Raw genomic sequence first — 25421 nt, 5'->3', positions numbered from 1 at the left:
TACAAATGTAGCTGAAAGCAAAGTTCGACGTCTAGATAGCTGATATCAAAGTTGACATCTAGATAGCTGATATCAAAGTTGACATCTAGATAGCTGATAGCAAAGTTGACATTTAGATACCTGATAGCAAAGTTGACATCTAGATAGCTGATAGCAAAGTTGACATCTAGATAGCTAATAGCAAAGTTGACATCTAGATAGCTGATTGCAAAGTTGACATCTAGATAGCTGATAGCAACTTTGATATCAGCTATCTAGATGTCGATCACTGCTATCAGCTATCTAGATGTCGAACATAGCTATCAGCTATCTAGATGTCAACTTTTCTATCAGGTATCTAGATGTCAACTTTGCTATGAGGTATCTAGATGTCAACTTTGCTATCAGGTGTCTAGATGTTAACTTTGCTATCAGGTATCTAGATGTCGAACATTGCTATCAGCTACTTAGATGTCGAACATTACTATCAGCTATCTAGATGTCAACTTTGCAATCAGCTATCTAGATGTCAACTTTGCTTTCAGCTATCTAGATGTCAACTTTGCTATTAGCTATCTAGATGTCAACTTTGCTATCAGGTATCTAGATAGCAAAGTTGACATCTAGATACCTGATAGAAAAGTTGACATCTAGATAGCTGATAGCTATGTTCGACATCTAGATAGCTGATAGCAATGACCGACTTATAAATAGCTGATAGCAATGTTCGACTTCTAGATAGCTGATAGTAATGATCGAAATCTAGATACAAATGGAGCTGAAAGCAAAGTTCGACGGCTAGATAGCTGATATCAAAGTTGACATCTAGATAGCTGATAGCTAAGTTGACATTTAGATACCTGATAGCAAAGTTGACATCTAGATAGCTGATAGCAAAATAGACATCTAGATAGCTGATAGCAAAGTTGACATCTAGATAGCTGATAGCAATTTTCGACATCGAGATAGCTGATAGTAATGTTCGACATCTAGATAGCTGATAGCAAAATAGACATCTAGATAACTGATAGCAAAGTTGACATCCAGATACCTGATAGAAAAGTTGAAAACTAGATACCTGATAGCAAAGTTGAGATCTAGATAGCTGATAGCAATTTTCGACATCGAGATAGCTGCTAGTAATGTTCGACATCTAGATAGCTGTTAGCACTGATCGACATCTAGATAGCTGATAACAATTTTCGACATCGAGATAGCTGCTAGTAATGTTCGACATCTAGATAGATGATAGCAAAGTTGACATCTAGATAGCTAATAGCAAAGTAGCCATATACATAGAGGATAGCAAAGTTAAAATCTAGATAGCTGATAGCAAAATAGACATCTAGATAACTGATAGCAAAGTTGACATCCAGATACCTGATAGAAAAGTTGAAAACTAGATACCTGATAGCAAAGTTCACCTCTAGATGCCTGATAGCAAAGTTGACATCTTGATAGCTGATAGCAAAGTTGACATATAGATAGCTGATAGCAAAGTTGAGATCTAGATAGCTGATAGCAATGATCGACTTCTAAATAGCTGATAGTAATGTTCGAAATCTAGATAGATGATAGCACAGATCGAGATCTAGATAGCTGATAGCAAGGTTCGACATCTAAATAGCTGAAAGCAAAATTGACATCTAGATAGCTGATAATAATGTTTGCCATCTAGATAGCTGATAGCAATTTTCGAAATCGAGATAGCTGATAGTAATGTTCGATGACGGATAACAATGTTCGACATCTAAATAGCTGAAAGCAAAATTGACATCTAGATAGCTGATAGCAAAATAGACATCTAGATAGCTCATAGCAAAGTTGACATCTAGATGGCTGATAGCAATGTTCGACATCTAGAGAGCTGATAGCAAAGTTGACATATAGATAGCTGATAGCAAAGTTGACGTCTAAATAGCTGATAGCAATGGTCGACATCTAGATAGCTGATAATAATGTTTGACATCTAGATAGCTGATAGCAAAATAGACATCTAGATAACTGATAGCAAAGTTGACATCTTGATAGCTGATAGCAAAGTTGACATATATATAGCTGATAGCAAAGTTGACGTCTAAATAGCTGATAGCAATGTTCGACATCTAGAGAGCTGATAGCAAAGTTGACATCTTGATAGCTGATAGCAAAGTTGAAATCTAGATAGCTGATAGCAAAATAGACATCTAGATAGCTCATAGCAAAGTTGACATCTAGAGAGCTGATAGTAATGTTCGACATCTAAATAGCAGATAGTAATGTTCGACATCTAAATAGCAGATAGTAATGTTCGACATCTAAAAAACTGATAGTAATGTTCGACATCTACATAGCTGATAGCAAAGTTGACGTCTAAATAGCTGATAGCAATGGTCGACATCTAGATAGCTGATAATAATGTTTGCCATCTAGATAGCTGATAGCAATCTTCGACATCTAGATAGCTGATAATAATGTTTGCCATCTAGATAGCTGATAGTAATTTTTGAAATCTATATAGCTGATAGCAATGTTCATCATCTAGATGGCTGATAGGAATGTTCGACATCTAATTAGCTGATAGCAATGTTCGGCATCTAGATAGCTGATAGCAATGCTGACATCTAGATACCTGATAGAAAAGTTGAAAACTAGATACCTGATAGCAAAGTTGAGATCTAGATAGCTGATAGCAAAATAGACATCTAGATAGCTCATAGCAAAGTTGACATCTAGATGGCTGATAGCAATGTTCGACATCCTGATAGCAATGTTCGACATCTAGAGAGCTGATAGCAAAGTTGACATATAGATAGCTGATAGCAAAGTTGACAGCTAGATAGCTGATAGCAAAGTTCACATCTAGATAGCTAATAGCAAAGTTGACATCTATATAGCTGATAGCAATGTTCATCATCTAGATGGCTGATAGGAATGTTCGACATCTAGATAGCTAATAGCAAAGTTGACATCTATATAGCTGATAGCAATGTTCATCATCTAGATGGCTGATAGGAATGTTCGACATCTAATTAGCTGATAGCAATGTTCGACATCTAGAGAGCTGATAGCAAAGTTGACATATAGATAGCTGATAGCAAAGTTAACATCTAGATAGCTGATAGCAAAGTTCACATCTAGATAGCTAATAGCAAAGTAGCCATATACATAGAGGATAGCAAAGTTAAAATCTAGATAGCTGATAGCAAAATAGACATCTAGATAACTGATAGCAAAGTTGACATCCAGATACCTGATAGAAAAGTTGACATCTAGATAGCTGATAACAATGTTCGACATCTAAATAGATGATAGTAATGTTCGACATCTAATTAGCTGATAGCAATGTCCGACATCTAGATAGCTGATAGCAAAGTTGAAATCTAGATAGCTGATAGCAAAGTTCACATCTAGATAGCTAATAGCAAAGTTGACATCTAGAGAGCTGATAGTAATGTTCGACATCTACATAGCTGATAGCAAAGTTGACAGCTAGATAGCTGATAGCAAAGTTGACGTCTAAATAGCTGATAGCAATGTTCGAGATCTAGATAGCTGATAGCAAAATAGACATCTAGATAACTGATAGCAAAGTTGACATCTCGATAGCTGATAGCAAAGTTGAAATCTAGATAGCTGATAGCAAAGTTGACATCTAGATAGCTGATAATAATGTTTGACATCTAGATAGCTGATAGTAATGTTGACATCTAGATAGCTGATAGTAATGTTTGACATCTAGATAGCTGATAGCAAATTTTGACATCAAGATCTTATTTAAATGGTGCTTATCGCCAAACACAAAACGATGCGTTAAATAAAACTATTTCATTTTCAAACTCATTTTTCAGGTGACAGGAATTATTTGGTTAAAGCTGTAATCATTGTATAACTTGTATTTTTTTCTTCAATGTTGCCCTATCACTAATTTAGTGGGGGTTTTCTCAGAGGTACTCCTACATGGAATACTTGTGGTGTTATATGGGATATCAAATGTAAATGATAAACCTCACGTAACAACTTAAAGCTTAACTAAAAAGTAAATGTTTTATTAGCGGATGTGTTGTCATGCTTCTGTACATCATGAGTTGTTTCTGTGAAACCAAAATATTTCTCTCGGCCACAAGGATATAAACCTATCCCTAATTGATCGTCATCGTGCCCACAGGGACCTGAGAACTCGTTACATCTATATTTGGACCTAAACTAATATGTTTACGGTAGTGTTACACGTTTGGAAGGTTTAGATCAATTTTCGGTAAAGATGCCACCCCCGATGATGATGTTGTTTAGAGTAAATTTACACGTTTGAGGGGTTTAGATCAATTTTCGGTGTAAACTTACGCTAAACACCTTAGTTTAGGTCGTAATATAGCTATAACAAATTATCAGGTCCCTGTGATGGTAGCGTTTAAATATGATAACCGTACTTTATCCATTCAGTGTTTCGATACAGACATGATGCGGTGGTGCAGTTACCAAGTTGTGTTGGTATATTTATTGGAGTTGGGTCTACTTACCGTCGGTAAGTGTTTTGTTTTTCAGTTTTCTCACCAATAACATGTACCATAAAATACATGTAGTTTTTTTCATTAAACAGGGACAAGAACAAATATATCCGTGACATTTTTTTATATGCCAAAAAGAGACAAAAAATCAGTAAAGTTTTGGTGACTATATTGCTCACATTTTTGGATCACTTGTTTCGTCGCTTCCCGTTTTTCGGCTACGCTCACGACTCTGATATTTTGTTTCGGTACTCTGTGATTCTTGTAGTTTATCTTTGTGTTTGGTGTACTTTTTATCCGGATCTTTGAGTTGCTGAACTGAATAATACACAAAATATTATGTATTGATGGTATATATAATTTTCTTATACATTTTCAAATATGCATTAAATTAGAAGGAACATTTTTCTTTAAAATAATATCAACTTTAATCAATACTTGTTTTCTATTAGCGAGTGTTTTGCTTCAGACATGTCATATTTCGCAAATTTCTAAGATCATAGAAACTCTTTAAAATTAATATCCACCTTCATATATATTGATGGCCCATATACTATAGGATAATATAGTCGATACAATATTAAAATATTGTAATATACACTCTTCATGGAAATGTTGAATATCAAATGTCTTATACCTCTGTTTTCATATTGGTGATAAAAATAAATCTGAACTTCTTATGTTCTGGCAGATCCATATATTAGCATGCATTTGTCGTTACAGTAGTATTACTTTTAATCGCTTATTATTGAGTAATTGTTGCCGAAAGAGCCGTTCCAGATCGTTTTGAGATTCCCTTTAAGTGATTTGCTTGTGTATGGGGCACCATAGGTCAGTCTGGGAGTTTTGTTTTACAAACTGCAGACTAGGGTATAATCAAGTATTTAATGTACATCATAGCATCTTGATAGATAAAAAAGAATGGAAAAGAATGAAATTAAACAGGTCAACAGAGAATATCATTAGGATAATATCGAGGAGTATTTAAGAAATAAAATAATCTAAGACATTTTTATCAACATTTTTGTAGGCAAAAATTAAAGGTAACAGGCAAAAGTTCTCTTGAAAGATTTTTAAAAAACTTCAAAAGATTTAAGCAGTCCAAAAAAATAATAGTATTTAGAAATGGTGGTGGTATCATAAATAATGAGATACAATATTATGATAAAATTGACCTAATGATTATAGAAAAATTGAATTATCCTTGGTGAACCCCTAAACTACAATGACAAATTTGATGCTATCAAAACTATGTGGCTGATCAGGGAAATACATATTACTGTTTCAAAAGTGAGTTAAAAATTAACAATTTTAATATTCAGACACAGGTATCTGCTCTACACATTTGTAAATAGTATTCAAGATACAGTTCATAAATATTGGGCGTATTCCACATTTTCTTATTGTTTCATTGTCTTAATAGTTCTTAATCTGACCTACCCACCCATATTATCTCACCAATCCAATGCTTGTTTTGACTTATATTACATGTGGATGACCATGTATATTATTCCTAACCACCTTTTATGTGTAAAGACCATTTCGGACGTTCAACAAACACTTATCCTACAGCTACAACACGGTTTTCTGATTTATTACCAATAATTGTAGTGCTTTTAGTGCTATTTATGGTATATATATATATATATGTTTGCAATTAAATGTCATTATTGTAATCTGCAGAATGAACATAGTATGACAGTTTTATCTGTATAGACGTTTCTAACAGAATTTCCTATTGACTGTATATACCAAGCTTACATCTTATCATTGATAGTGAACTATATCCCATTCCAGCTGCTGCAGCAAATGACCCGTGCGACTCAAAACATGTTCTACCAGATATGGACAAACGGGGTATCAATTCTACCCTCGGTCAGAGTGGTCATATCATTGATGATCACTACAATATCCCCGCCGAAGGACAATGGTACAGGGTGGAATCTCAGCACATGTTGAATAATGTCTCATTCATTCATGAACTCAAGGCGTGTGGAACAGTATTCCCCATCTATTTAAATGGTGAGTATTATTCATTAGTAGAACACACACCAATTTCCTTAAGACACATATTTTATAGTTCATCCGGCTTTCTAAGCGGCATGTTATGTATGACATGAATATATAAAGTATGAATGTATATTTATATATATTATATACATGTTTGTGTATGTTACATACAGTTTAATCATCGGCCTTGATTCTATCTTCATACATTTTCAGTATTATTATACAAAATGTGATGTTTGTTTTGAAAACAATGAAATGACCGAGTTGAAGCTTATAAAAATAAATGATTATTTTAATATCTCATCAAAAATTATACTGCATATTATAGTATCAATATTGCATTGTCAATAAATAAGTATCTGAGTAAATGTGTTTTTGTTTAAGGGAGTTTACCTCAGAGACAAGATGGGATCGTTGACAGGGTCGTCTGCACTGTGGGGTTCGGTAGTCTTTGTCAACATCCGATGAATATTAAGATAAAAATGTGTCGAGACTTTTCAGTTTACTTTCTGAAACGACCAGCCAGTACTTCATCGGCATTCTGCTTTTGTAAGTTCATAATGATTCTGATCATTATCTTTTTATATTATTTAAGTTTACGTAGCACTTTTTAAAATGAACACGATTGCGTTTTTAGGTATAAGGGCAAAAAAAAAATCTACTTTGTTGGTGAATGAACGATACTTTGATTTTTTTTGGCCAATACGCTCACTCGTGCTTCTTTTATTTGGCAAAATATAAAACCTGTTACAAAATGTTACCAGACAACTCTTAGAGAAAGATAATTTGTTGAGTGAACGCATACAAGTCGATTGAGACATTCAACTGGTAACATCTGACAAGTAGCTGCAGTGATCAGTAGCTAGTACATCAACTGATTGTGAATTGTTGGTAAAATGAAAATGACGCATCAATTAGAAACGTTCTTTCAACTGCATAATAAAGAAAGTTAAGCAATTAGAGTATCTTGTTCATCTTGCATTATACATTGGTAGGAACAGAGAGTGACGGAGCGCATATCCTATGAAAATTGACATGGCATAATTTAGATCTGCATTTATTTGTTTATATATAACATTCAAATTTTTAAAAAATGCTAAAAGACTTCTATTGATATTTAACAAAGTTTAAAAGTTATGACATGCGACAAAGATCAAATATCCAATTGAATACATAAACAACTGAGGAAATTATAATAGATATTGGTGGCATTTATTGGTTGGCATCCTAAAATATAATAATATAAATGTATTTATGTTCACATCCATACACTTATTGCCATAATAATGAACTATATTTACAAGATGCAATAAATTACCAATTCAGATTTACTCCAGTAATCCATTGAAATGTTTTGATAACATTTCTATACTGTCCGTTGTTTTACTTTTTAGTGTACCCAGAAAATAGTAAGTACAAATTGTACTTGTTTTCATAATAAAACTCTGAGGGAACTAGTAGTGGGAAAATGGGTCATTAGCCTAAGAACTGTTTTATATTTGCTGTTGTCTTTGTGTATTCTTTTTAATACCATCCTAAAAGTAACCTAACGGGAACGGAAGGGCTAGTTGTTCGGCGTATGCTTCCCGTCGAGTATAGTAGCTATCGCCGGTGCAGTCTGTTTGTTTACATTGGTGTAAGCTTTCGAGACTGGATTTTTGTGAGTCGCCGGAAGACGTTCCAACCTCACTGCCCATATGCCGTCGATTTGGCCAATCAGACTGAGTGCGCGATAAAGGTTACATAGGGCCAGGCTGGGGTATAAAAAGGGATGCACGGGCAAAATCGGAGACTTGCGTGGCCGTAAAGCCGGCTATACCACGAGGGGAAACCTCTCAACCGAGGCGCTGAAGACAGTGCTACCGATGTACTGAAAGCAGTACACCCACGTAAGGGAACGTTAGCGTAAGCTTAAGGCTTGTTAGCTTAACGTATGTCAGTGCTACGGGAGGGGGTGTTTTCATTGTCATAGTTATAGAATAGTTACAATTACCTATAGGCCTTATTTTACCACATTGTGGTTGATATCTATAGGTTCACTAAACAATTCATTCTGTTCTCTACAATGTAGGTTTTGTTCTGTCTTTTAAACTTTTATACTTGTATACTGTTATTAACGTACGTATTGTTTGCCATGTTTAACGGCTAGCTTATCCGTGTGTTATCAAATAAACGTAACTTTGAACCAAGGTGTTGATTGGTACTCCTCCACATCTGACGGACCTGCGTCTTTGACTGTACACGGAGGCAACGGGACATTCTTGGGGATTGCCGCGGGTCAATTTGTCGGTAGTCGATCAGTTTCATCTACCGACACTGGGTAGGCTCTTCCCACGGATGTTCTATTACAGTACGAAACAAAAATGTCAGTATAAAACATTTTTTTGGTGCAACAGTTACTTTGAAAACTAGCACTTCAATGTTTGGTTTGGAAAATGTGTAAGAGAGACATGTATTCAGAAAAGTAATCTACAATACTTTCCACTACAAAATAGGTGTATAGAGTTAAGATTGTTTTCCAGTTTTGTTCAGATTACGTAGCAATTCAAATTCTATATATCAGGTTTTTTTTGTTTTTTGTTTGTCACTAACGAAAACGTCAAATGATTGATTTTTTTTTTTTTTTAAGCGTTGCCGCCGAAGTTTGATATCCTGAAACCTACCGTCAATGTTTCACTCGTCAACAAGATTAGTCCTGTCTTTCATGTGGACTTACAAAGTCTACAGTTTATTTGTGACTTCACATTACTGAGTGAGGACCTGCTGTACGAGGTAATATGGTATATAGATGGGAAGGCCATCAGTGAAACAAAGATCGCTAATAGGACGGAGATTGAACAACTGGTTTTGGAAGAACAACCAGGTCAACTGGAACGACTCGGAGTCAATGTAAATATTGTCGTGTACTATGTTAATGAGTTTTACTCGTTACCCGACATTTCGCGCTGACACAAAAACAGCTAGTCCATACACCCTGTTTTCTCTTATGTTGGTATGGCATAGGTACGCAGCTAAATTGTGTTTGTTTTGTTTATACAGTTAGACCTTTGGGTTCTTTTGCACATTTCCCAATTATTTTTAGAATGTAGTTTGACTTTATAAATTACAATTACGCTGACGTTAAGTGCATTGAACGTTTACGTAAATTTCAATAAGATTCTCAGTGAATACCAAAATCGACATGAAATAATTTATTAGGAGATAGAAATATAAGAAATACACAAGGTGCTGGTCCCTTACTCACCTTTCTCTGTCACTTAACGTTGTAGGTGGCCTGTGCCGTGAGAACGCGTTTGACACCAAATGACGTCCCCGGAATGTTGTCTCCAAGAAGTGACCCCTTCTATGCTGGGATTACGGTATGTACAAATTGTTGTGAACATTTGATTCCGCCAATTTGCTTTATTTTAAACATTATCGATACTCTTTGTGGTGTTATGAAATGAAAATCATTGACTACGCTGGAAAATGACTATGTATATAAGTGATCTAAAGACGGGGATACAACTCATATTCTGTATTCACAAATATTGTGTTTTACACAGACTACTCCATCGGTAACTTTACACAGAGAATCACCCACTACGTACATTGTGGTTAAACCTACCGTACCTGTTGGCTGCCCGACACTCTTTCAAGATGTCTGCGAAGTGGTTGTAGAGCTTATCCTTCCTGAGACGTACAAGTGTAGGTAAGGTACCAGCAGGTATGTATCACGAGACACAAAAGGTACCAGCAGATATGTATCACGAGACACAAAAGGTACCAGCAGATATGTATCACGAGACACCAAAGGTACAGTAGATATGTATCACGAGACACCAAAGGTACAGTAGATATGTCAAAGAGCCGAACAACTATAAGTAATATGCACGTGTCCCAGTAACGTTCAGCTGTAGATAAAATGTAAGGTACATGTACCTGTCGATATATCCCAGCGATGTCTTACAGAAATAAGGTACCGGTATGTACATTATAAGGTATCAGTAATTATGCCCAAGTGATATCAATATGCAGTTTAGATTATAGCAGATATGTTCCAACGATGTCCACATGTAGTTTAGAGAATATTAGAGATGTCCTAGCGATGTACATTTGTATTTTAGATAATAGAATATATGTCCTAGAAATGGTTCAAATGTAGTTCGGGTGATAATGCATACGTACAAGAGACAAACAAGAGTATTTCAAGGAAACTACATGTAAATATGTTATATCACCCACAAAGCAAAGATATAACGGCGGGTGTCTGATTTTGTTTAACATGCAAACATATTTGGCGTATAGCGAGCAAAGACTGAGAAAATACCTCGTGTATTGTATATGTAGGGGCAGTATTGGAGCCGTTCTGCCTACCGGAGCTCAGACTTGTGGCAAACATATCCGCCATGACGAGTGGGACAAAGAACATAATATCTACATCGCCTGGCTGGACGATCAGACGTACAACGGTCATCCAGACAATTACAAAGTCAGTCTCCGTACAGCTATCAATAACTATCACCCTATCTGGAGCAACGTCGTCCTTGGTGATGTCAACGTAAGTACGGGACATTGTGATTTTAAATAATGTTTAAATTCGACATAGCCAAATTATAGGAATTCTACGTACAAATGCCATGTATAACGGTTTTCTCCCGTTTGTAAATAATGTGGATTTCACAGTTCACTATTGACACCATAACGTGTTACATATTGTACTGTATCGATGGTTTTTTTTTATAAAGTTAACAAATACTATGTAATACAAGATACTAAACAGTTCACTATTGACACCATAACGTGTTACATATTGTACTGTATCGATGGTTTTTTTATGCTATTATGTTTACAAATACTATGTAAGATAACCGCCACCAATGGAACGGGACAGGAATACACTACTGACGTTTTTTTATAATCGCCCTCGAACTTAGCGTTTAGGGATAAATCAGATTTCGTAACATCATCATAAATAAGCACACAGTCTCTTTCGTTGAGCAAATGTACTTCAAAAACAAGCATTTGTTGTTGTCGTCGTACCTTATCATAGGTCATAATGGAGGACAACTCACATCTTTGGAAGGGAAAAGAGTGTCATGCTATCTGTGACCCCCACATGAAAACGTTTGATGGAAGGTAATGTATTTTGAGCATGTCTCCTCATTGTAATCGATTCATTCTTGCTTTAAGATATCTAAAATGTAGTTGTTGTATATCTGTTTTGTTAGAGAGGTGTTTTTATAATGCAACTATAGACTTGTTAATGGAACGGAAAAGACATGATCCTTTTTTAAAACATGTATCAACCAATCTAAGTATGCTTTGTAGTATACCAACATCTTACCTTGTGGGGAAACGTCACATGTTCATTGTCACCCTCTTTTCAGGAACTACGAGAATCAAAATGATGGAACTTTTATCTTTTATGAAAACGATGATCCGAACAAAAAAGTCCAGGTAATTGGATATATATATAATTGAAGAACAATGGCGTGTTTGAAACTACATTTGTATATCGCTTGATTACATCACTTTATATTGTTATGGCTGGGAAGCTAGAATGATATCAATGATAGCTTCATATGACTTGATTATGCATCAACATAGATTTTTGTTAATCTATTACTTTTCAATGTATTGCTACAGATTTCAATCACACTATCAGGTATATTAGCATATGCTTTATTTATTCATTATTCGGATTTAAATTTCGAGTTATCATTTTGAGTTGCATACAAATATAGTTAACGAGATGGAATATTTTCAAAGCAGCATTATATAATACGAAAATGAGGTAACTATAGACATTTCGAAGGTTTCCATGTCGCATATGCGCGTATAACTTTTTTGTAATTTAGGTACAAATGAAGGTGACGCCCTGTAACGCTCCGGCTCACGTGTTTTGTGTATGCGCTATTGCTGTGCGGGCTGGTGGGGACGTTTTCGTCATTGACAGTTGCCCTGGCATATATCGCCCGATATTTGAGTTCCGTTCATGTGAAGATCACATACTGGATGTCAGGAAAATCAACGAACATTTCTACAAAGTAACTTCATTAATCGTGCATAATTTGCTTTAGAACTTTGATTGTCATGTTTCGAAGATATATTAAACACTTACACTTGTATCAACTGCATATCTTCTGTGTATCATACTGCCATAATGAAGGTTGTTTACATTTCAATTTAAATACTCATACCAGTAAATCAATTAAATAGCATTCGATATATCTTCTATAATTGGGTCAATTTCATATAAGAGTGATTTTCTTATATTTTCCTAAAAGAAATTATTAACAAAATCTGCATATGGGAAAAAAGGTTTTTTATGAAAATATAATTGAACGTAATGAAAAGCAAGTCCTTTTTAGTCTTTTCAAGGCAGATTTGTTTGAAGAATCCCAAGAAGGTAGAAAGGCCTAGCGGTTAGTTAAGTTTATTGGTTATTTTATTCCATAGTTCATTGTATTTGTCCATATTTCTACCTAGATCTATTTGCCAAGCGGTACCTACCTGAGTGCCAGACTTTGGCATTACACTGGAAAGGATGTAATGGACTTGCACATGTTTCCATCCGCTGCTGACACGTTCCACACACGAGGCCTATGTGGGACGCTCAACGGTCGAACGGATGACGATTTTACTAAACCTAATGGACAGATTACCGGAGATAATAATATCTTTGCTAAATCTTGGAGGTAACTTATCTACAGCTAATTTTAACCTGGGACATACATTTATGTCCATTTGATTAAGTGGTATCCTTCACTCAGTAGAAATATTAATTTTATTTTGACCAATCAAGAATGGTACATTTTCTTTACTGCATCCACAGTCGTCGATTTCCTGTTTAGCTGCTGATAACGCGATTGTAGATTTAAAATAAGTGATTCATCTTGAAACGCATGGGTGACAAAACTGAGTTTTTTTCAAAACTACAAAATTAATACCATTTTTGCAAACAAAGCATACTACATAATCGCAGAAAATGGTAACATGCTGTTCAATAACCACGTCAAATTTCCAAGTGTGACGTCATTACTACATGGCATCAGCAATGAAGCTTTCATCTTTTTCCATTTTTAAAAGTAAGCACAAATATGTGAAATAAAAATAAAAAGGCATTGACAAATATTTACGTTTAGTTCAACTTATACCTCACTGGTTTTGCAGAAGAATGACGTATTTGTTATTCTTACCATGCGCTTAAAATATATATTCTTCAAAGAACTAATAAATATCCTCGCTATCATCTATAAGAAAGAAAAATATAAGCATAGCCCTCATCGTGTGATCAAAGTGACCACATCAATTTAAACTAGTGTTATTTATGTCCATATGAAACTCATGCTATCCTTCTTGTTTTTGTAAAGATCAGTTTACGGTGTTTTCTACATATCCTTCAATAGTTAACGACAGTTCAGTATGAAATGAGCAAAATAGTAAATAATGTTCGATGCTTTGTATAGATTATTTAGGTTCCACATTGATTGGATACCTGCCTCTACATTATAGAGACCACTTGTACTGTTTCTTAGTGTAACCGACGAGGATGAAAATCTTATTACGATGTCTGCTGATAATCTCGCAAAGTTGGCAACTTGGAATAAAACAGAAAATACACAGTTCTGCACGTGTAACGGACCGTCACGTAATATTTCCTGTACACATGGTGCCATAGCGACGTGTGTCAGGGATGACGAATCACCCGTGGTTAAAAAGAAGGGATGCTTGTTAAAAAGGTCAAGGTCATTACGCCCGATCTCTTCCATACCTCACACAACCCAACCCTCAATTGTAAGTACAGGAAATCAAAATACTTCCTTTTTATTTGTCAAATGTTACGTGTGTTATAAAATTGTCTAAACTACTACGTACAAAACGTTCAATGCATAATCGGTCCACATAATTATACAAACTGAAAATATATTTCGTAATTTCAACTTAAATATAATTACTGACGAAACAGAAATATTTGTGTTGTATAGTCATTTGTACTCAACACACGATTGCACATCAGGTAAAGTAGATGTAAAACAACATTATGTTTATATTAAGATAATAATAACGAGTTTTATCATTAGAAATGATAAATCGCGAAGATAACACCCTTAAAGAATGGCATGTTTCAACCTTTTAGGTGGATCCCCAACAGCAGATATGGAACATGTCAACAGCTACTGCTTACTGTGAAAAAATCATGAAAGATTCCACTTCCTTTCACGCTTGTGCCGAACAAGTTCCAGCAACAGACCCGGGCAATTCTATCGATACATGTGTCCTGGATATCATGGTTGGCATTGTTCTATTCATACATCGTTTCTCCCTATTACCCTTTTACGATAACAATATTCAGTTGATCAAAAATATATAAATGTATATTTCATTGACTTGTACGTAGTGTATGAATCTTTTCTACATTCAACACACTGTGAATTTGATATTTTACAGGATTTGTGTATTTTTGTGAGGGAGAATTATAATATATGTGTCCTGTAAATCATACTGTATAAAAATATATCAAAAGAGTCGATTAACCTATAAAATTAACAAAACAGGAATGTACACCATAGAACAGGTTTGGTAAAATAATGTAGGAGGATATAATTATGTGTAGGCCACCCAGACAACAATGTGGGCCACCTCCGCTAGGGAATCCTTAAAATCCGTCTGTCTGAAGGAACTGAAACAGAACACCACGTACCAGGAAGAGGACTCGCCCGACAGGCCTTCCATTGCCCAGCAAATTAAAGAGATCACGTGTGCGAACGAGTGTAGTGGATATGGGCAGTGTGACAACGGTAGGTGGTTTTGCCTCAAAAGGTCATTTGTCTTTAAACATTGTCTAAACATCTCAAAAACTAGCTTCTTTAAGTTATTTATTATAAGTGAACGAAGGAAATTTGAAAGAAGGGTTTAACATTTACATCAAACAATTTTAAAACATGCATGTTTAGTGTAAGTATGCTCGTTTTAGGTACATGTGTGTGTATTGCCTATTTCGGAACTGCCGATTGTTCCGTAGACATTCGGATACCTCCAGATACACATGGCGTAAACCTCGACACCAATAGCACATGTGACCTTAACGTATGTTCCATGGCGATTGTTGAAGGAGATACGTTCGTTGATACTGCTACCCTCACCTGCCATATTACTTTATATAAGGTAAATACTTTAATGTCACTGATTTAAAGACTCCTTGCCTCCTGCAGTTGTATTTTTGAACATTTAAAGAAATTCATTGAAGAATATAAGATGTACATGTAATAATTCATTTTGTTTTTCTATTTTAGTTTTCAATGGTTTAACCCGGCATGATTTAGTTTTCAATCGCAAATATACTTTTTATACCGGTGATTTTCACCTTACCCCTCAGTTCTTGCATGTTCCTTCCAAATCAATTAATATACTTGTTTCGTTCGTTTCCAGATACACACTGACGATACAGAAGAATTGTATAAGCAATTTACTACTTCCGGTCAATTTAACACACTGATGGAGGTATTTTGTCCATTACCGCACACACGGAGTCTTCCAAGCAGTGACGAATTTGCCCAGCGCTGGTCAATAGGGGTCAGCAATGACGGACAAAATTTCGGGAAAGAATCTGACCTGATCGTCTACAATGGAGGTTGTCAAAAAGTGGAACACGATAACGTATCGTCCGTACTTATGCAAGTATGTAAAGTGTTAATTTTATTAAGATAGTTTTGATGTCTGGAACCAATTTAAATATAACAGCAGTCTGAAGCAAAAGGGAACTGATATCATTCCTTTATAGAATGTCTCTTACTTACATACGGGCTTAAAAATCACAAGAAAATAGTCCATACATCACTGATGTAAATGTAATTTATTCATGGAAGGAAATATAACTGCTTGATGGGGCAGAAATACGATTTTTCTGTCTCCATCGCACAATCATGATGAATGCTCATCCCCAGTTTAATGTGTGCCCTTCGTCTATGCCCTTTGCTAAGAACCAGTAAAGACCCTTGTGTCTGTATCTTATATGCAGACAAAATGTAATGTACTTTCAACATCACAAACTCTTCTCTTCCTTGAAATTGTTAGTCTGTATTGCATTCAAAACCATACAATAATCAACAGTTTCAACACAAAACCAGCAAACTACAAACATTTAAGGATTAACGCCTACGCTTTGAGCTAAACGGGATGCTGATACATATAACTTACCAACATGATTACATATTTCGCAGCAGCTCACGGTCGTGTGGGAAATGTCTCAAAGCCCTTTGGGATGTATACGCCGTATACATTTACCACTCTATGACAATACCACTAAATAAACATACCAAAATAAGATGGTATGCCTATCAGTTATAAATGCCATGACTGACATGTTAACGTCATTTTTATTATGACGTCATAATTATAACGCTAGACATCACTGACCCTGCAATTCTATTTTTCAGTAGTATACACGATAGGTACACATATTTCAACTAAACGCTGAATTTAAACAGAACATTAATTCTCTTTGAGGAAAAAAACAACTTGAAAATTGTACATTGAGTATTGAACAGTTTTAAAGTGACTTCATCGTCAATATAAATGACTTGTCGAACATAGATGTCATTGTAGTTATCTTCCATGTCATGTCTTACTGTTAATAATCTCTTAAACGGACAAACATATTGTTAAGTAAGCAAGCATTATTTGAACCCGAAAAAAAAAAAACAGTCTTGAAAACAGGTCAACATATCCATACGCCAACTGGGCGTTATGTGGGAATTCTGTCTAATTCATGGAAGTAAATTCTCTTAAATTGTAGGTATTTTATGATATAGTAAACATGCCCATATTAAAGCGTAATGATTTTATGATTTTATGTCTTCCAGGATAACTTTTGCTTTATTCGAGGTGTATGTGTACCTGAAGGAAATATCAATCCAACGGAGTCATGTTGGATATGTCAAATCTCTGATCCTGCATCAAGATATCAATGGAGCAGAAACCCTGGTAATGACAACTTATCCAATATGTTTAGGTTCAGATCAATGCTATCAAGGCCGTCACTACAATTGGTTAAAACGGATAGAACATTAATTTCAATTTAAAGGATAACATTATGGAGGGTATACTATTACTTACTTCTTCAGAAGTGCCGGCATTTCGTTCTCCTGCTTAACTGATATGTGCAACGAAAAATTATTCTAATGATGCTTAAGAATGTCTACATTTATAACTGTTCAAAATCCAGGGATAATACTCTTCATATAAGATTTTCAGTTCAAAGAACGTTACAGGGCGAAACATATTTCATCATTTCCATAGTTTTTGTATGTAACATTTCTGTTACCCAAATCTATTGGACAAAGTCTCTATCTTCTGTTCAGCTTTCCCGATGAAAAATGATGGACACATCTTGCTTTTTAAATACTGTTCCTTTTTGTATATATCTTTTGACAATTTAACATTTGTGAAATATATAAAATACAATGTGCATGACTGTTTTCGGTCTTACGCATATGATGAGTATTGCCAGCAACCACACACACAGTCACAAACACTGACAGAGCATAGTGTAAACGTAAATACTTTAGCAGTATTATTTAAGCGCCTTTCGCTCTGCAATTGTTGCAAATTTTTGTTCAAGACGCTAACTCAACAATACGCTTATCTGTTAAAATTCGATAATGTATTCAAATATGACTGCGCAAAAAAGGATGTTTACAATAACCAAAATGCACTGCCTCCTCTGGTACGAATCCCTCTAAAACTACAGAGTAATAAGTAATTAAAGTACAAAATCAAAACGATGATTATCGTATATTTGTTAAGGTAACTGTCTCATTAATGGAGTGTGCATTGCCGATGGCGAAGTAAAGAGACACGACAACTGCTCCAGATGTGACGTTTCTGTATCAATCGACCAATGGACTGCAAACATAGGTACAGTGTAAAATAGCACCATCTTTGTAGAAGTAACATCTTTTATATATCAATACAAAGAACGGTGGGACCTTAATGCGTGATTTATAAGTATAATATACGGTATGATTGATAATGATGTATTTTTTATATTCCTCAAGTAAACGTCGACTGCAAAGATAAACTTAAGGAGACCACTACTGCTGGAGGTAAGTTTGTCTAATTACTCCGGCTGTTAATAAGACATAGAAAAGGCATGGTAAAAATGTACACCCGAACAGTTCACTTTTTAAACAAAACCTGTCAATCAGACGTTAAGCTAGTTAAAAAAACATCACCACGGTATATATCTAAAACCAATCGTCGTACCTGCTTTAACCTGTAGTTAAGTTGTAACCATCCAGGATTCTCTAATTATACAGAGTGAGAATTTTACAATTGATTCGCTGTTCCGGAACATATACTAGGTGCATAAAGCATTGAGATGGTCAGGGTGGATGTGAACATACAGTGTTTTATTGTATCCAAAATAAAAATGAAAATTCCATGGTCGCCATCATAACTGGTGTGAAACCACACGAGAAGTGTCAGTGTTAAATATCATCTTCGACTACATGTGACCCCGACACTTCCCCGGATGTAATAAGAGGCATTATTATTGGTGTAACATTTGAAAGAGGAAACACCTCAACCTCCCGTTGCACCTATTCCGGTTCCGTATTTTTGTTGGTGTTTATGATGCCTTTTTTTTGTCTGATCAGTTCAGATTGTTGAATATTTGCATTTTGCTCGAATCCTGTTTTTGTGTATTGAAATTCCTATATTGCGCGTTTTTCGTATTTCAATAAGCTGTATAGTTTGAAAACCTGTCAGGTTCTGATTAAAAAGGATGATGCAGTTTCTAGAAAGGTAAAAAAAACACATTCAAATAGCGTGACATACTTTTTTGAAACCTATATGTTCGATTTGCAATTAAAATATCCGCATTACTTTAAGTGAATGTCTTTATAATGTTATTGTTGTCTGTCTTTAGCTGTGTTACCATTCTTTGAGATACACAAACCAACGGTGAATGTTTCACTGGTCAACACGTTCAGCACTGTATTTAACGTGGATGTACAAGGTCTACAATTTGTGTGTGGCTTCAAACTTTTGGACGAGGACCTCCTGTACGAAGTTATATGGTATATCGATGGGAAGGCCATCAATGAAACAAAGATCGCAAACAGGACAGAACTTGAACAATTGGTTTTGGAAGAAGGAGCAGGTCAACTGGAACAGCTTGGAGTTAATGTAAATATTGAAACGTTGTTGTCCATTGCGTTAATGCACTGGTAACACATTTTAGGGGTAAAATAAATGGTATGAACAATTAATCAAAACACCTCAAAGACGCATGCTAAAACATTTTAAACTTAATTGCAATATTGAAGAAGTTTGTTTCATCTATTCTTTCATCGCAATTTATAAATAAATCTTCGATATATATATATATCGTTCATAAATAATCAGATGAATCAAAATGTTAATAAACTGTTGACATCTGGCCTTGCAGGTGATAAAAACAGTTCTGATCGTTCTAGTCCACCCGTCAACGCTGTCTGGTAGCTTTTTGAAATAAGCAATAAAAAAATATGTTGAAATTGTTTTGATGCTTGGTCCTGATTTCGTATACATATTTTGCAGGTTGCATGCACTGTGAGAGCGCGATTGTTACCAGATGGTGTCTTTGGCCGAGTGTCACCTACAAGTGATCCATTCTATGCCGGCATTAAAGTACGGATACAATACAGCGTTCACATAGAAATGGAAAAACAATATAACGGATCTTTTAGGGAAATAAGTATCAGTGCTCAGTTGAATAAGGATGTGTTCGTCCAAATGCAGCAAAAACTGTTAAATCAATCATGTGTTTTACAGCTCACTGCCAAAACACCAATACCCGTATTTCGTTTCACTGATAATTGTTGTATCAATCTGCATTTTCCTAGGGAAACAATAGATACCGATGTATAAACAAATCAATTATTTTGAATTTGGAATAATATCAATTAATGCATTCACAAAAATAGCCATAAGCCAAAACGTCGGCGTTTCATAATAAATATTTTATTTCATCTAGTCTACACCGTCCGTAACCTTGCATAGAGAGACACCAACTGCATACATTGTGGTGAAGCCTACTGTACCAATTGGATGCCCGGCATTTTTTCAAGATGGCTGCGAAGTTGTAGTCGAGCTGCTCCTTCCTGAGACATACAAGTGTAGGTTAGTTCCAGCACATTGATCTACCCAGACATACAGGTGTAGGTAAGTTCCAGCACATTGATCTACCCAGACATACAAGTATTGGTAAGTTCCAGCACATTGATCTACCCAGACATACAAGTGTAGGTAAGTTCCAGCACATTGATCTACCCATACATACAAGTGTAGGTACGATACCAGCACATTGATCTACCCAGACATACAAATATTGGTAAGGTACAAGCATATGGATATACACAGACATACACGTGTTAGTAAGATACTAGCACATGGATATACCAAAACAAACATACGTAAGTAAGTTCCAGCACATGTGTCTACCAAGACATACAAGTGTTGGTAAGGTACCAGCACATGTCCCTGCCTAGACATTCATGTGTAGGTAAGTTCAACCACATGCATCTACGCAGATATACGAGTGTAGGTAAGGTACAAGCACATGCATCTAGGCAGTCATACCAGTGTTGGTAAGGTACCATTACATATGTCCAAGTTATGGTAATTTACCATAGGATATGTCTCACGAGACGAACAGTAGGTGGTGATGTACCATAAGATATTTTTGTTTAGATGAACTAGCACAAATAAAGTACCAGCAGATATGTCGACGAACATTTGCGGCAATATTATTTTCGTTGGTACATGAAACCCATAAAACCACTACAGACATTATGATAATTGATATGAATTTAATTTTGCAATAATGAATTTCAAAGACAAATATATTTCTTCCGTGAATATTAGCTCAATAGATGAATAAAGTCTATATGGCAGTTTGCGAAATGACAATTGTTTACAGATATCATGGCAGTTCGTTAAAGTGTTGTTTTCGTCACATTAACATTAACATAAACAGGGCCAACATTGGAGCCGTTCTGCCTACTGGAGCTCAGACATGTGGCAAACACATCCGCCATGACGAGTGGGACCAGGAACACAAGATATACATCGCCTGGTTGGACGATCAGACGTATAACGGTCACCCGGACAGTTACAAAGTCAGTCTCCGTACGGCTGTCAATAATTATAATCCTATCTGGAGCAACGTTGTCCTTGATGTTGTCAACGTAAGTATCGTCGGTTATGATATAATTATTATCACAATATGTGAAATGAGATTTGATCAAAAGATCTTTAAAGTGAGGCTAGATACAAGAGTATATTTGTCATGTATATACCAAGTATACACAACACGTGGAATTAAATGTGGCATTGATTTTTGTAATACGGTGTGTAATTTCATAGGTCGTCATGGACGACAACACAAACCTGTGGAAGGGGAAAGAGTGCCATGCTATATGTGATCCTCACATGAAAACGTTTGATGGCAGGTAGAGTATCCAAATAACATTATCAAGTAATGTTACTCTTACACATGTTCATCGCTCGGTTTAATTTAACTGTATCAGGTATTAATATGTTGGTTGCAAATCTGATGCGTTCAGTAAAACATTTTAATGTATAAGAGACGGTAAACTGCTAAACAATTAAGTAGAGTGTCAAAAATAGAAAAGGGAAATAATCAGTTAAAAGAAAAACTTGGTCATTTTTATCATAAGTCGATTGAAACAGTACTTTGTACTGTTGAGGTTTATACAAAATTTAGGATTCAATTGTTATATATTTAGTCTTAGTTAGAAAGTTTTCTGATACGTCTAAAAGATGAGACTGAGAGACGTGGGCATTTTAAGATAAAAAGCTGTTTTGAATCGATTACAACATTAAAACAGTATTACATATAAATACATTTTTGTTTATTCAGAAACAACGGATAGAAAAATGAAATATATATATGGGACTACCTCCCGCAATAAGTTTCTGACGTATTCATATGCTAAGCGGAAAGTTTCTGGATAAATGAATCTCAGACTCTTTCAAAAGATGTGTTGTCCTACCGTCTCTTCATTGCTCCTTTTTTAGGAACTACGAAAATCAAAACCCTGGAACTTTTATCCTTTATGAAAATGATGATCCCAACAAAAAAGTTCAGGTACATATGTAATGTTTCAAATATAGTGCATAGAGGACATCACAATTAGCTGGAGGACGGGTGTATTATTTTGATAAAAAAAATAAGATGTTTGATATCAAAAAAAGAATAACATTGGAATAAATCAATATCAGAATTTAATGAACATTAATTCAAGCTCATTTTCAATATTACCCACTAAAAATATTTGAAAAAAATGTACTTTCAGTGTCATCTACGATATCAATGAAAAACATGAATGAAAAGTAATCATCTCAGTAGCATATTCGTGTTATCCTAACTGTCTACACGAGAACAATTATACATTGTTTATTATGTCATCTTCATATTCAGTCATATCCGGTCTTATGCAGGTACAAATGAAGGTGACGCCCTGTAACCCTCCGGCTCATGTGTTTTGTGTGTGCGCCATCGCCGTGAGGGCAGGTGGGGACGTTTTCGTCATCGACAGGTGCCCGGGAATATATCGCCCCATATTTGAGTTCCGCACATGTGAAGATCACATACTGGATGTCAGGAAAATCAACGAACATTTCTACAAAGTAAATAATAATAACTCAACTCTTGTTTAATACCTTATAATAATCGCATTTATATCATTTTTGCATTTCCAAATATATCTGTATATGTGCTAATGCGGCCAAATGATAACATTGACATTTAGATATTGGAAATTACTCTATCTTCGCGAGAGATTTTCCCCCTATTATTTAAATCGTCTATAAGTAAAGCCCTACGGGTAATTACCATAATATTGAAATAGCATGTACGTATTTAAAAAAATAAAACACATAAACATTAGTGTTGTATATACATTATAATCAAATCACCTACATTTAGTTCGTGCTATCCCTCCTTCGTATTTATACATGCGACAGTTGCCATTTACTGGAATATGTCTATATGTTATTGCGTTAAGAGCTTACGAAATGGTGTATTGTAGCTTCTATACTTTCATTACAAAAGGAACCTTTCGGAAATAAAAAGTATTTATATCCAATCCTAGATATACCTGCCGAGTGGAACTTACCTTAGTACCAAGCTTATGCATTACACTGGGAAGGACGTCATGGACCTGCACATGTATCCATCCGCTGCCGACACGTTTCACACTCGAGGGCTTTGTGGGACGCTAAATGGACAAACGGACGACGATTTTGCCGAGCCGGATGGACAAATTACAGGAGATAATAATATTTTCTCAAGATCATGGAGGTAAAACGTATCGATAGGATACACATTTTCTATGTAATTTCTGATAAATATCTTATTTTGATGATTTTCTTGTGTATTTCAGGCTTATCAACCTATCCTTAACTCGTTTCTTGATAGAAAAAGCTTACGTATTCCATATTTCTGCAACATTCGCTATTTATTCATGGAGAGAACGATTGAACCACCGTATGGTAATATGTAGAGGAAGAGTTAACTCAACACCCATTGCTACAATCAGTATATGTGCTTTAACACAGAATGAAAAACCTTCACTACTTATGCTACCTAACGAGTCCGTTATTGTGTGCATTTTAACACCTAATGAGCAAAATGTGTCGAAAGCAAACTTCAACTGTGTCAACTTGAGATTAAAAGTTTCTACCTACCAGAAAGGATTCAATATAAATTTTAATACTTTGGTCGCCATATTGTTTCGATGCCCATGTACCAAATATATATTTGTGTCGCCATATTGCCCGGATCTCTTCTGTCAAATATGTTATGGTCTACCGTGAATAATGACGTCTTCCTTTATCTTGACTTTAATGCTACTGAATTTGACGAAACTATCATAACGGATGCAACGTGTAGTCAAGGAAATTGTTACCATTCTGATGTAAATGTTTTTGCATACAGTATTTTTGCAGAAATTCATGATGCTTTCACTTTTATTTTTGATATATTTTGGTTATTAATTCTGTCTTTTCTCTTTTCATGTCCATTGGCTCCTTTCATTCGTTTCATTTTGTTTTCTGTTATTTTCCCTTTTCTCTCTGTTCATTTTGATGTCATGTGGTTCCTATATGGTGTATTTTTTCTCATTCATTTACAGAAATGGAACGTCGACTTAATACACATAGAAGTTTAACGACACTCAATATGCATGTAGTTGCAATCCGCAAACAGATGTAGTCGCACACGGGCCGTTGTCTTGACAATACATTATGAATCTTGCATTACATTTGCATAATAGCATTATTCTGTCTATTTAATCTTAAATTGATGGAACTTGCCCCTAGTGACAAAGTGGAATCATGTGTTTACAATATATATGACGTCAAAACCATTTTATTTCGTAGTGTAACCGACGGAGAAAACCTTATTACAATGTCTGCTGACGCTCTCGAGAAATTGGCGACGTGGAATAAGACAGATAATGCACAGTTTTGCACGTGTAACGGACCGTCACGCAATATTTCCTGTACGCCTGGTGCTATAGCGACGTGTGTCAGGGATGACGAATCACCCGTGGTTAAACAGAAGGGATGTAGGGTCAGGAAGTCTAGGTCATTTCTCCCAATCTCTCTGATGCCTAATACTACCCCGCCTGTTTTGGTAGGTACAGACAATTTCAGACCTATATCATAGAATCATAAAACGTGCGTTATTTAGATAACTCATGCACTTTTATCGACAATGGATGGGTGCAACTTTATGCCTTCTATTGGGCCTTTTGTGTATTTTGAAAACCGATAGCATATCATTGACACAATAAGCCAAAATAGAACAGAGGCCTTCTTATCCACCATCCGTAGTTTTAGTCAGGTTTATTAAACTTATCAATTTGCTCTTCCTCATATCTCGAAAAAGTA

The 25421-nt window shown here is 35.5% G+C and overlaps 1 protein-coding gene across 6 annotated transcripts in view; it reads left to right on the top strand.

The window, feature by feature from the left end:
- Positions 1-4402: 4402 nt before the first annotated feature.
- Positions 4403-25421, top strand: part of LOC110466572 — a 29021-nt gene continuing 8002 nt past the window's right edge. For 4 of the 6 annotated variants that reach the window (XM_021523150.1, XM_021523151.1, XM_021523148.1 and 1 more), the window contains exons 1-29: positions 4403-4483; positions 6264-6488; positions 6861-7025; positions 7871-7885; positions 9106-9365; positions 9746-9835; positions 10022-10167; positions 10806-11016; positions 11509-11594; positions 11846-11915; positions 12317-12505; positions 12948-13156; positions 13997-14255; positions 14599-14751; positions 15076-15259; positions 15436-15626; positions 15891-16139; positions 17324-17444; positions 18267-18377; positions 18518-18565; positions 19390-19649; positions 20043-20132; positions 20479-20624; positions 21481-21691; positions 21870-21955; positions 22545-22614; positions 22968-23156; positions 23621-23829; positions 24909-25164. In XM_021523150.1, coding sequence (XP_021378825.1) covers positions 4417-4483; positions 6264-6488; positions 6861-7025; positions 7871-7885; positions 9106-9365; positions 9746-9835; positions 10022-10167; positions 10806-11016; positions 11509-11594; positions 11846-11915; positions 12317-12505; positions 12948-13156; positions 13997-14255; positions 14599-14751; positions 15076-15259; positions 15436-15626; positions 15891-16139; positions 17324-17444; positions 18267-18377; positions 18518-18565; positions 19390-19649; positions 20043-20132; positions 20479-20624; positions 21481-21691; positions 21870-21955; positions 22545-22614; positions 22968-23156; positions 23621-23829; positions 24909-25164 — 4566 coding nt within the window. In that variant the 5' untranslated portion in view covers positions 4403-4416. The remainder of the gene's footprint in view (positions 4484-6263; positions 6489-6860; positions 7026-7870; positions 7886-9105; positions 9366-9745; positions 9836-10021; positions 10168-10805; positions 11017-11508; positions 11595-11845; positions 11916-12316; positions 12506-12947; positions 13157-13996; positions 14256-14598; positions 14752-15075; positions 15260-15435; positions 15627-15890; positions 16140-17323; positions 17445-18266; positions 18378-18517; positions 18566-19389; positions 19650-20042; positions 20133-20478; positions 20625-21480; positions 21692-21869; positions 21956-22544; positions 22615-22967; positions 23157-23620; positions 23830-24908; positions 25165-25421) is intronic. The other 2 variants (XM_021523152.1, XM_021523149.1) reach the window with 2 other exon arrangements.

This window comes from Mizuhopecten yessoensis, unplaced genomic scaffold (genome assembly GCF_002113885.1).
Source record: "Mizuhopecten yessoensis strain PY_sf001 unplaced genomic scaffold, ASM211388v2 scaffold11137, whole genome shotgun sequence".
NCBI classification, from domain to species: Eukaryota; Metazoa; Mollusca; class Bivalvia; order Pectinida; family Pectinidae; genus Mizuhopecten; species Mizuhopecten yessoensis.
Note: the sequence above shows the minus strand (reverse complement) of the source record. Positions and strands in the feature narration are given on the sequence as shown.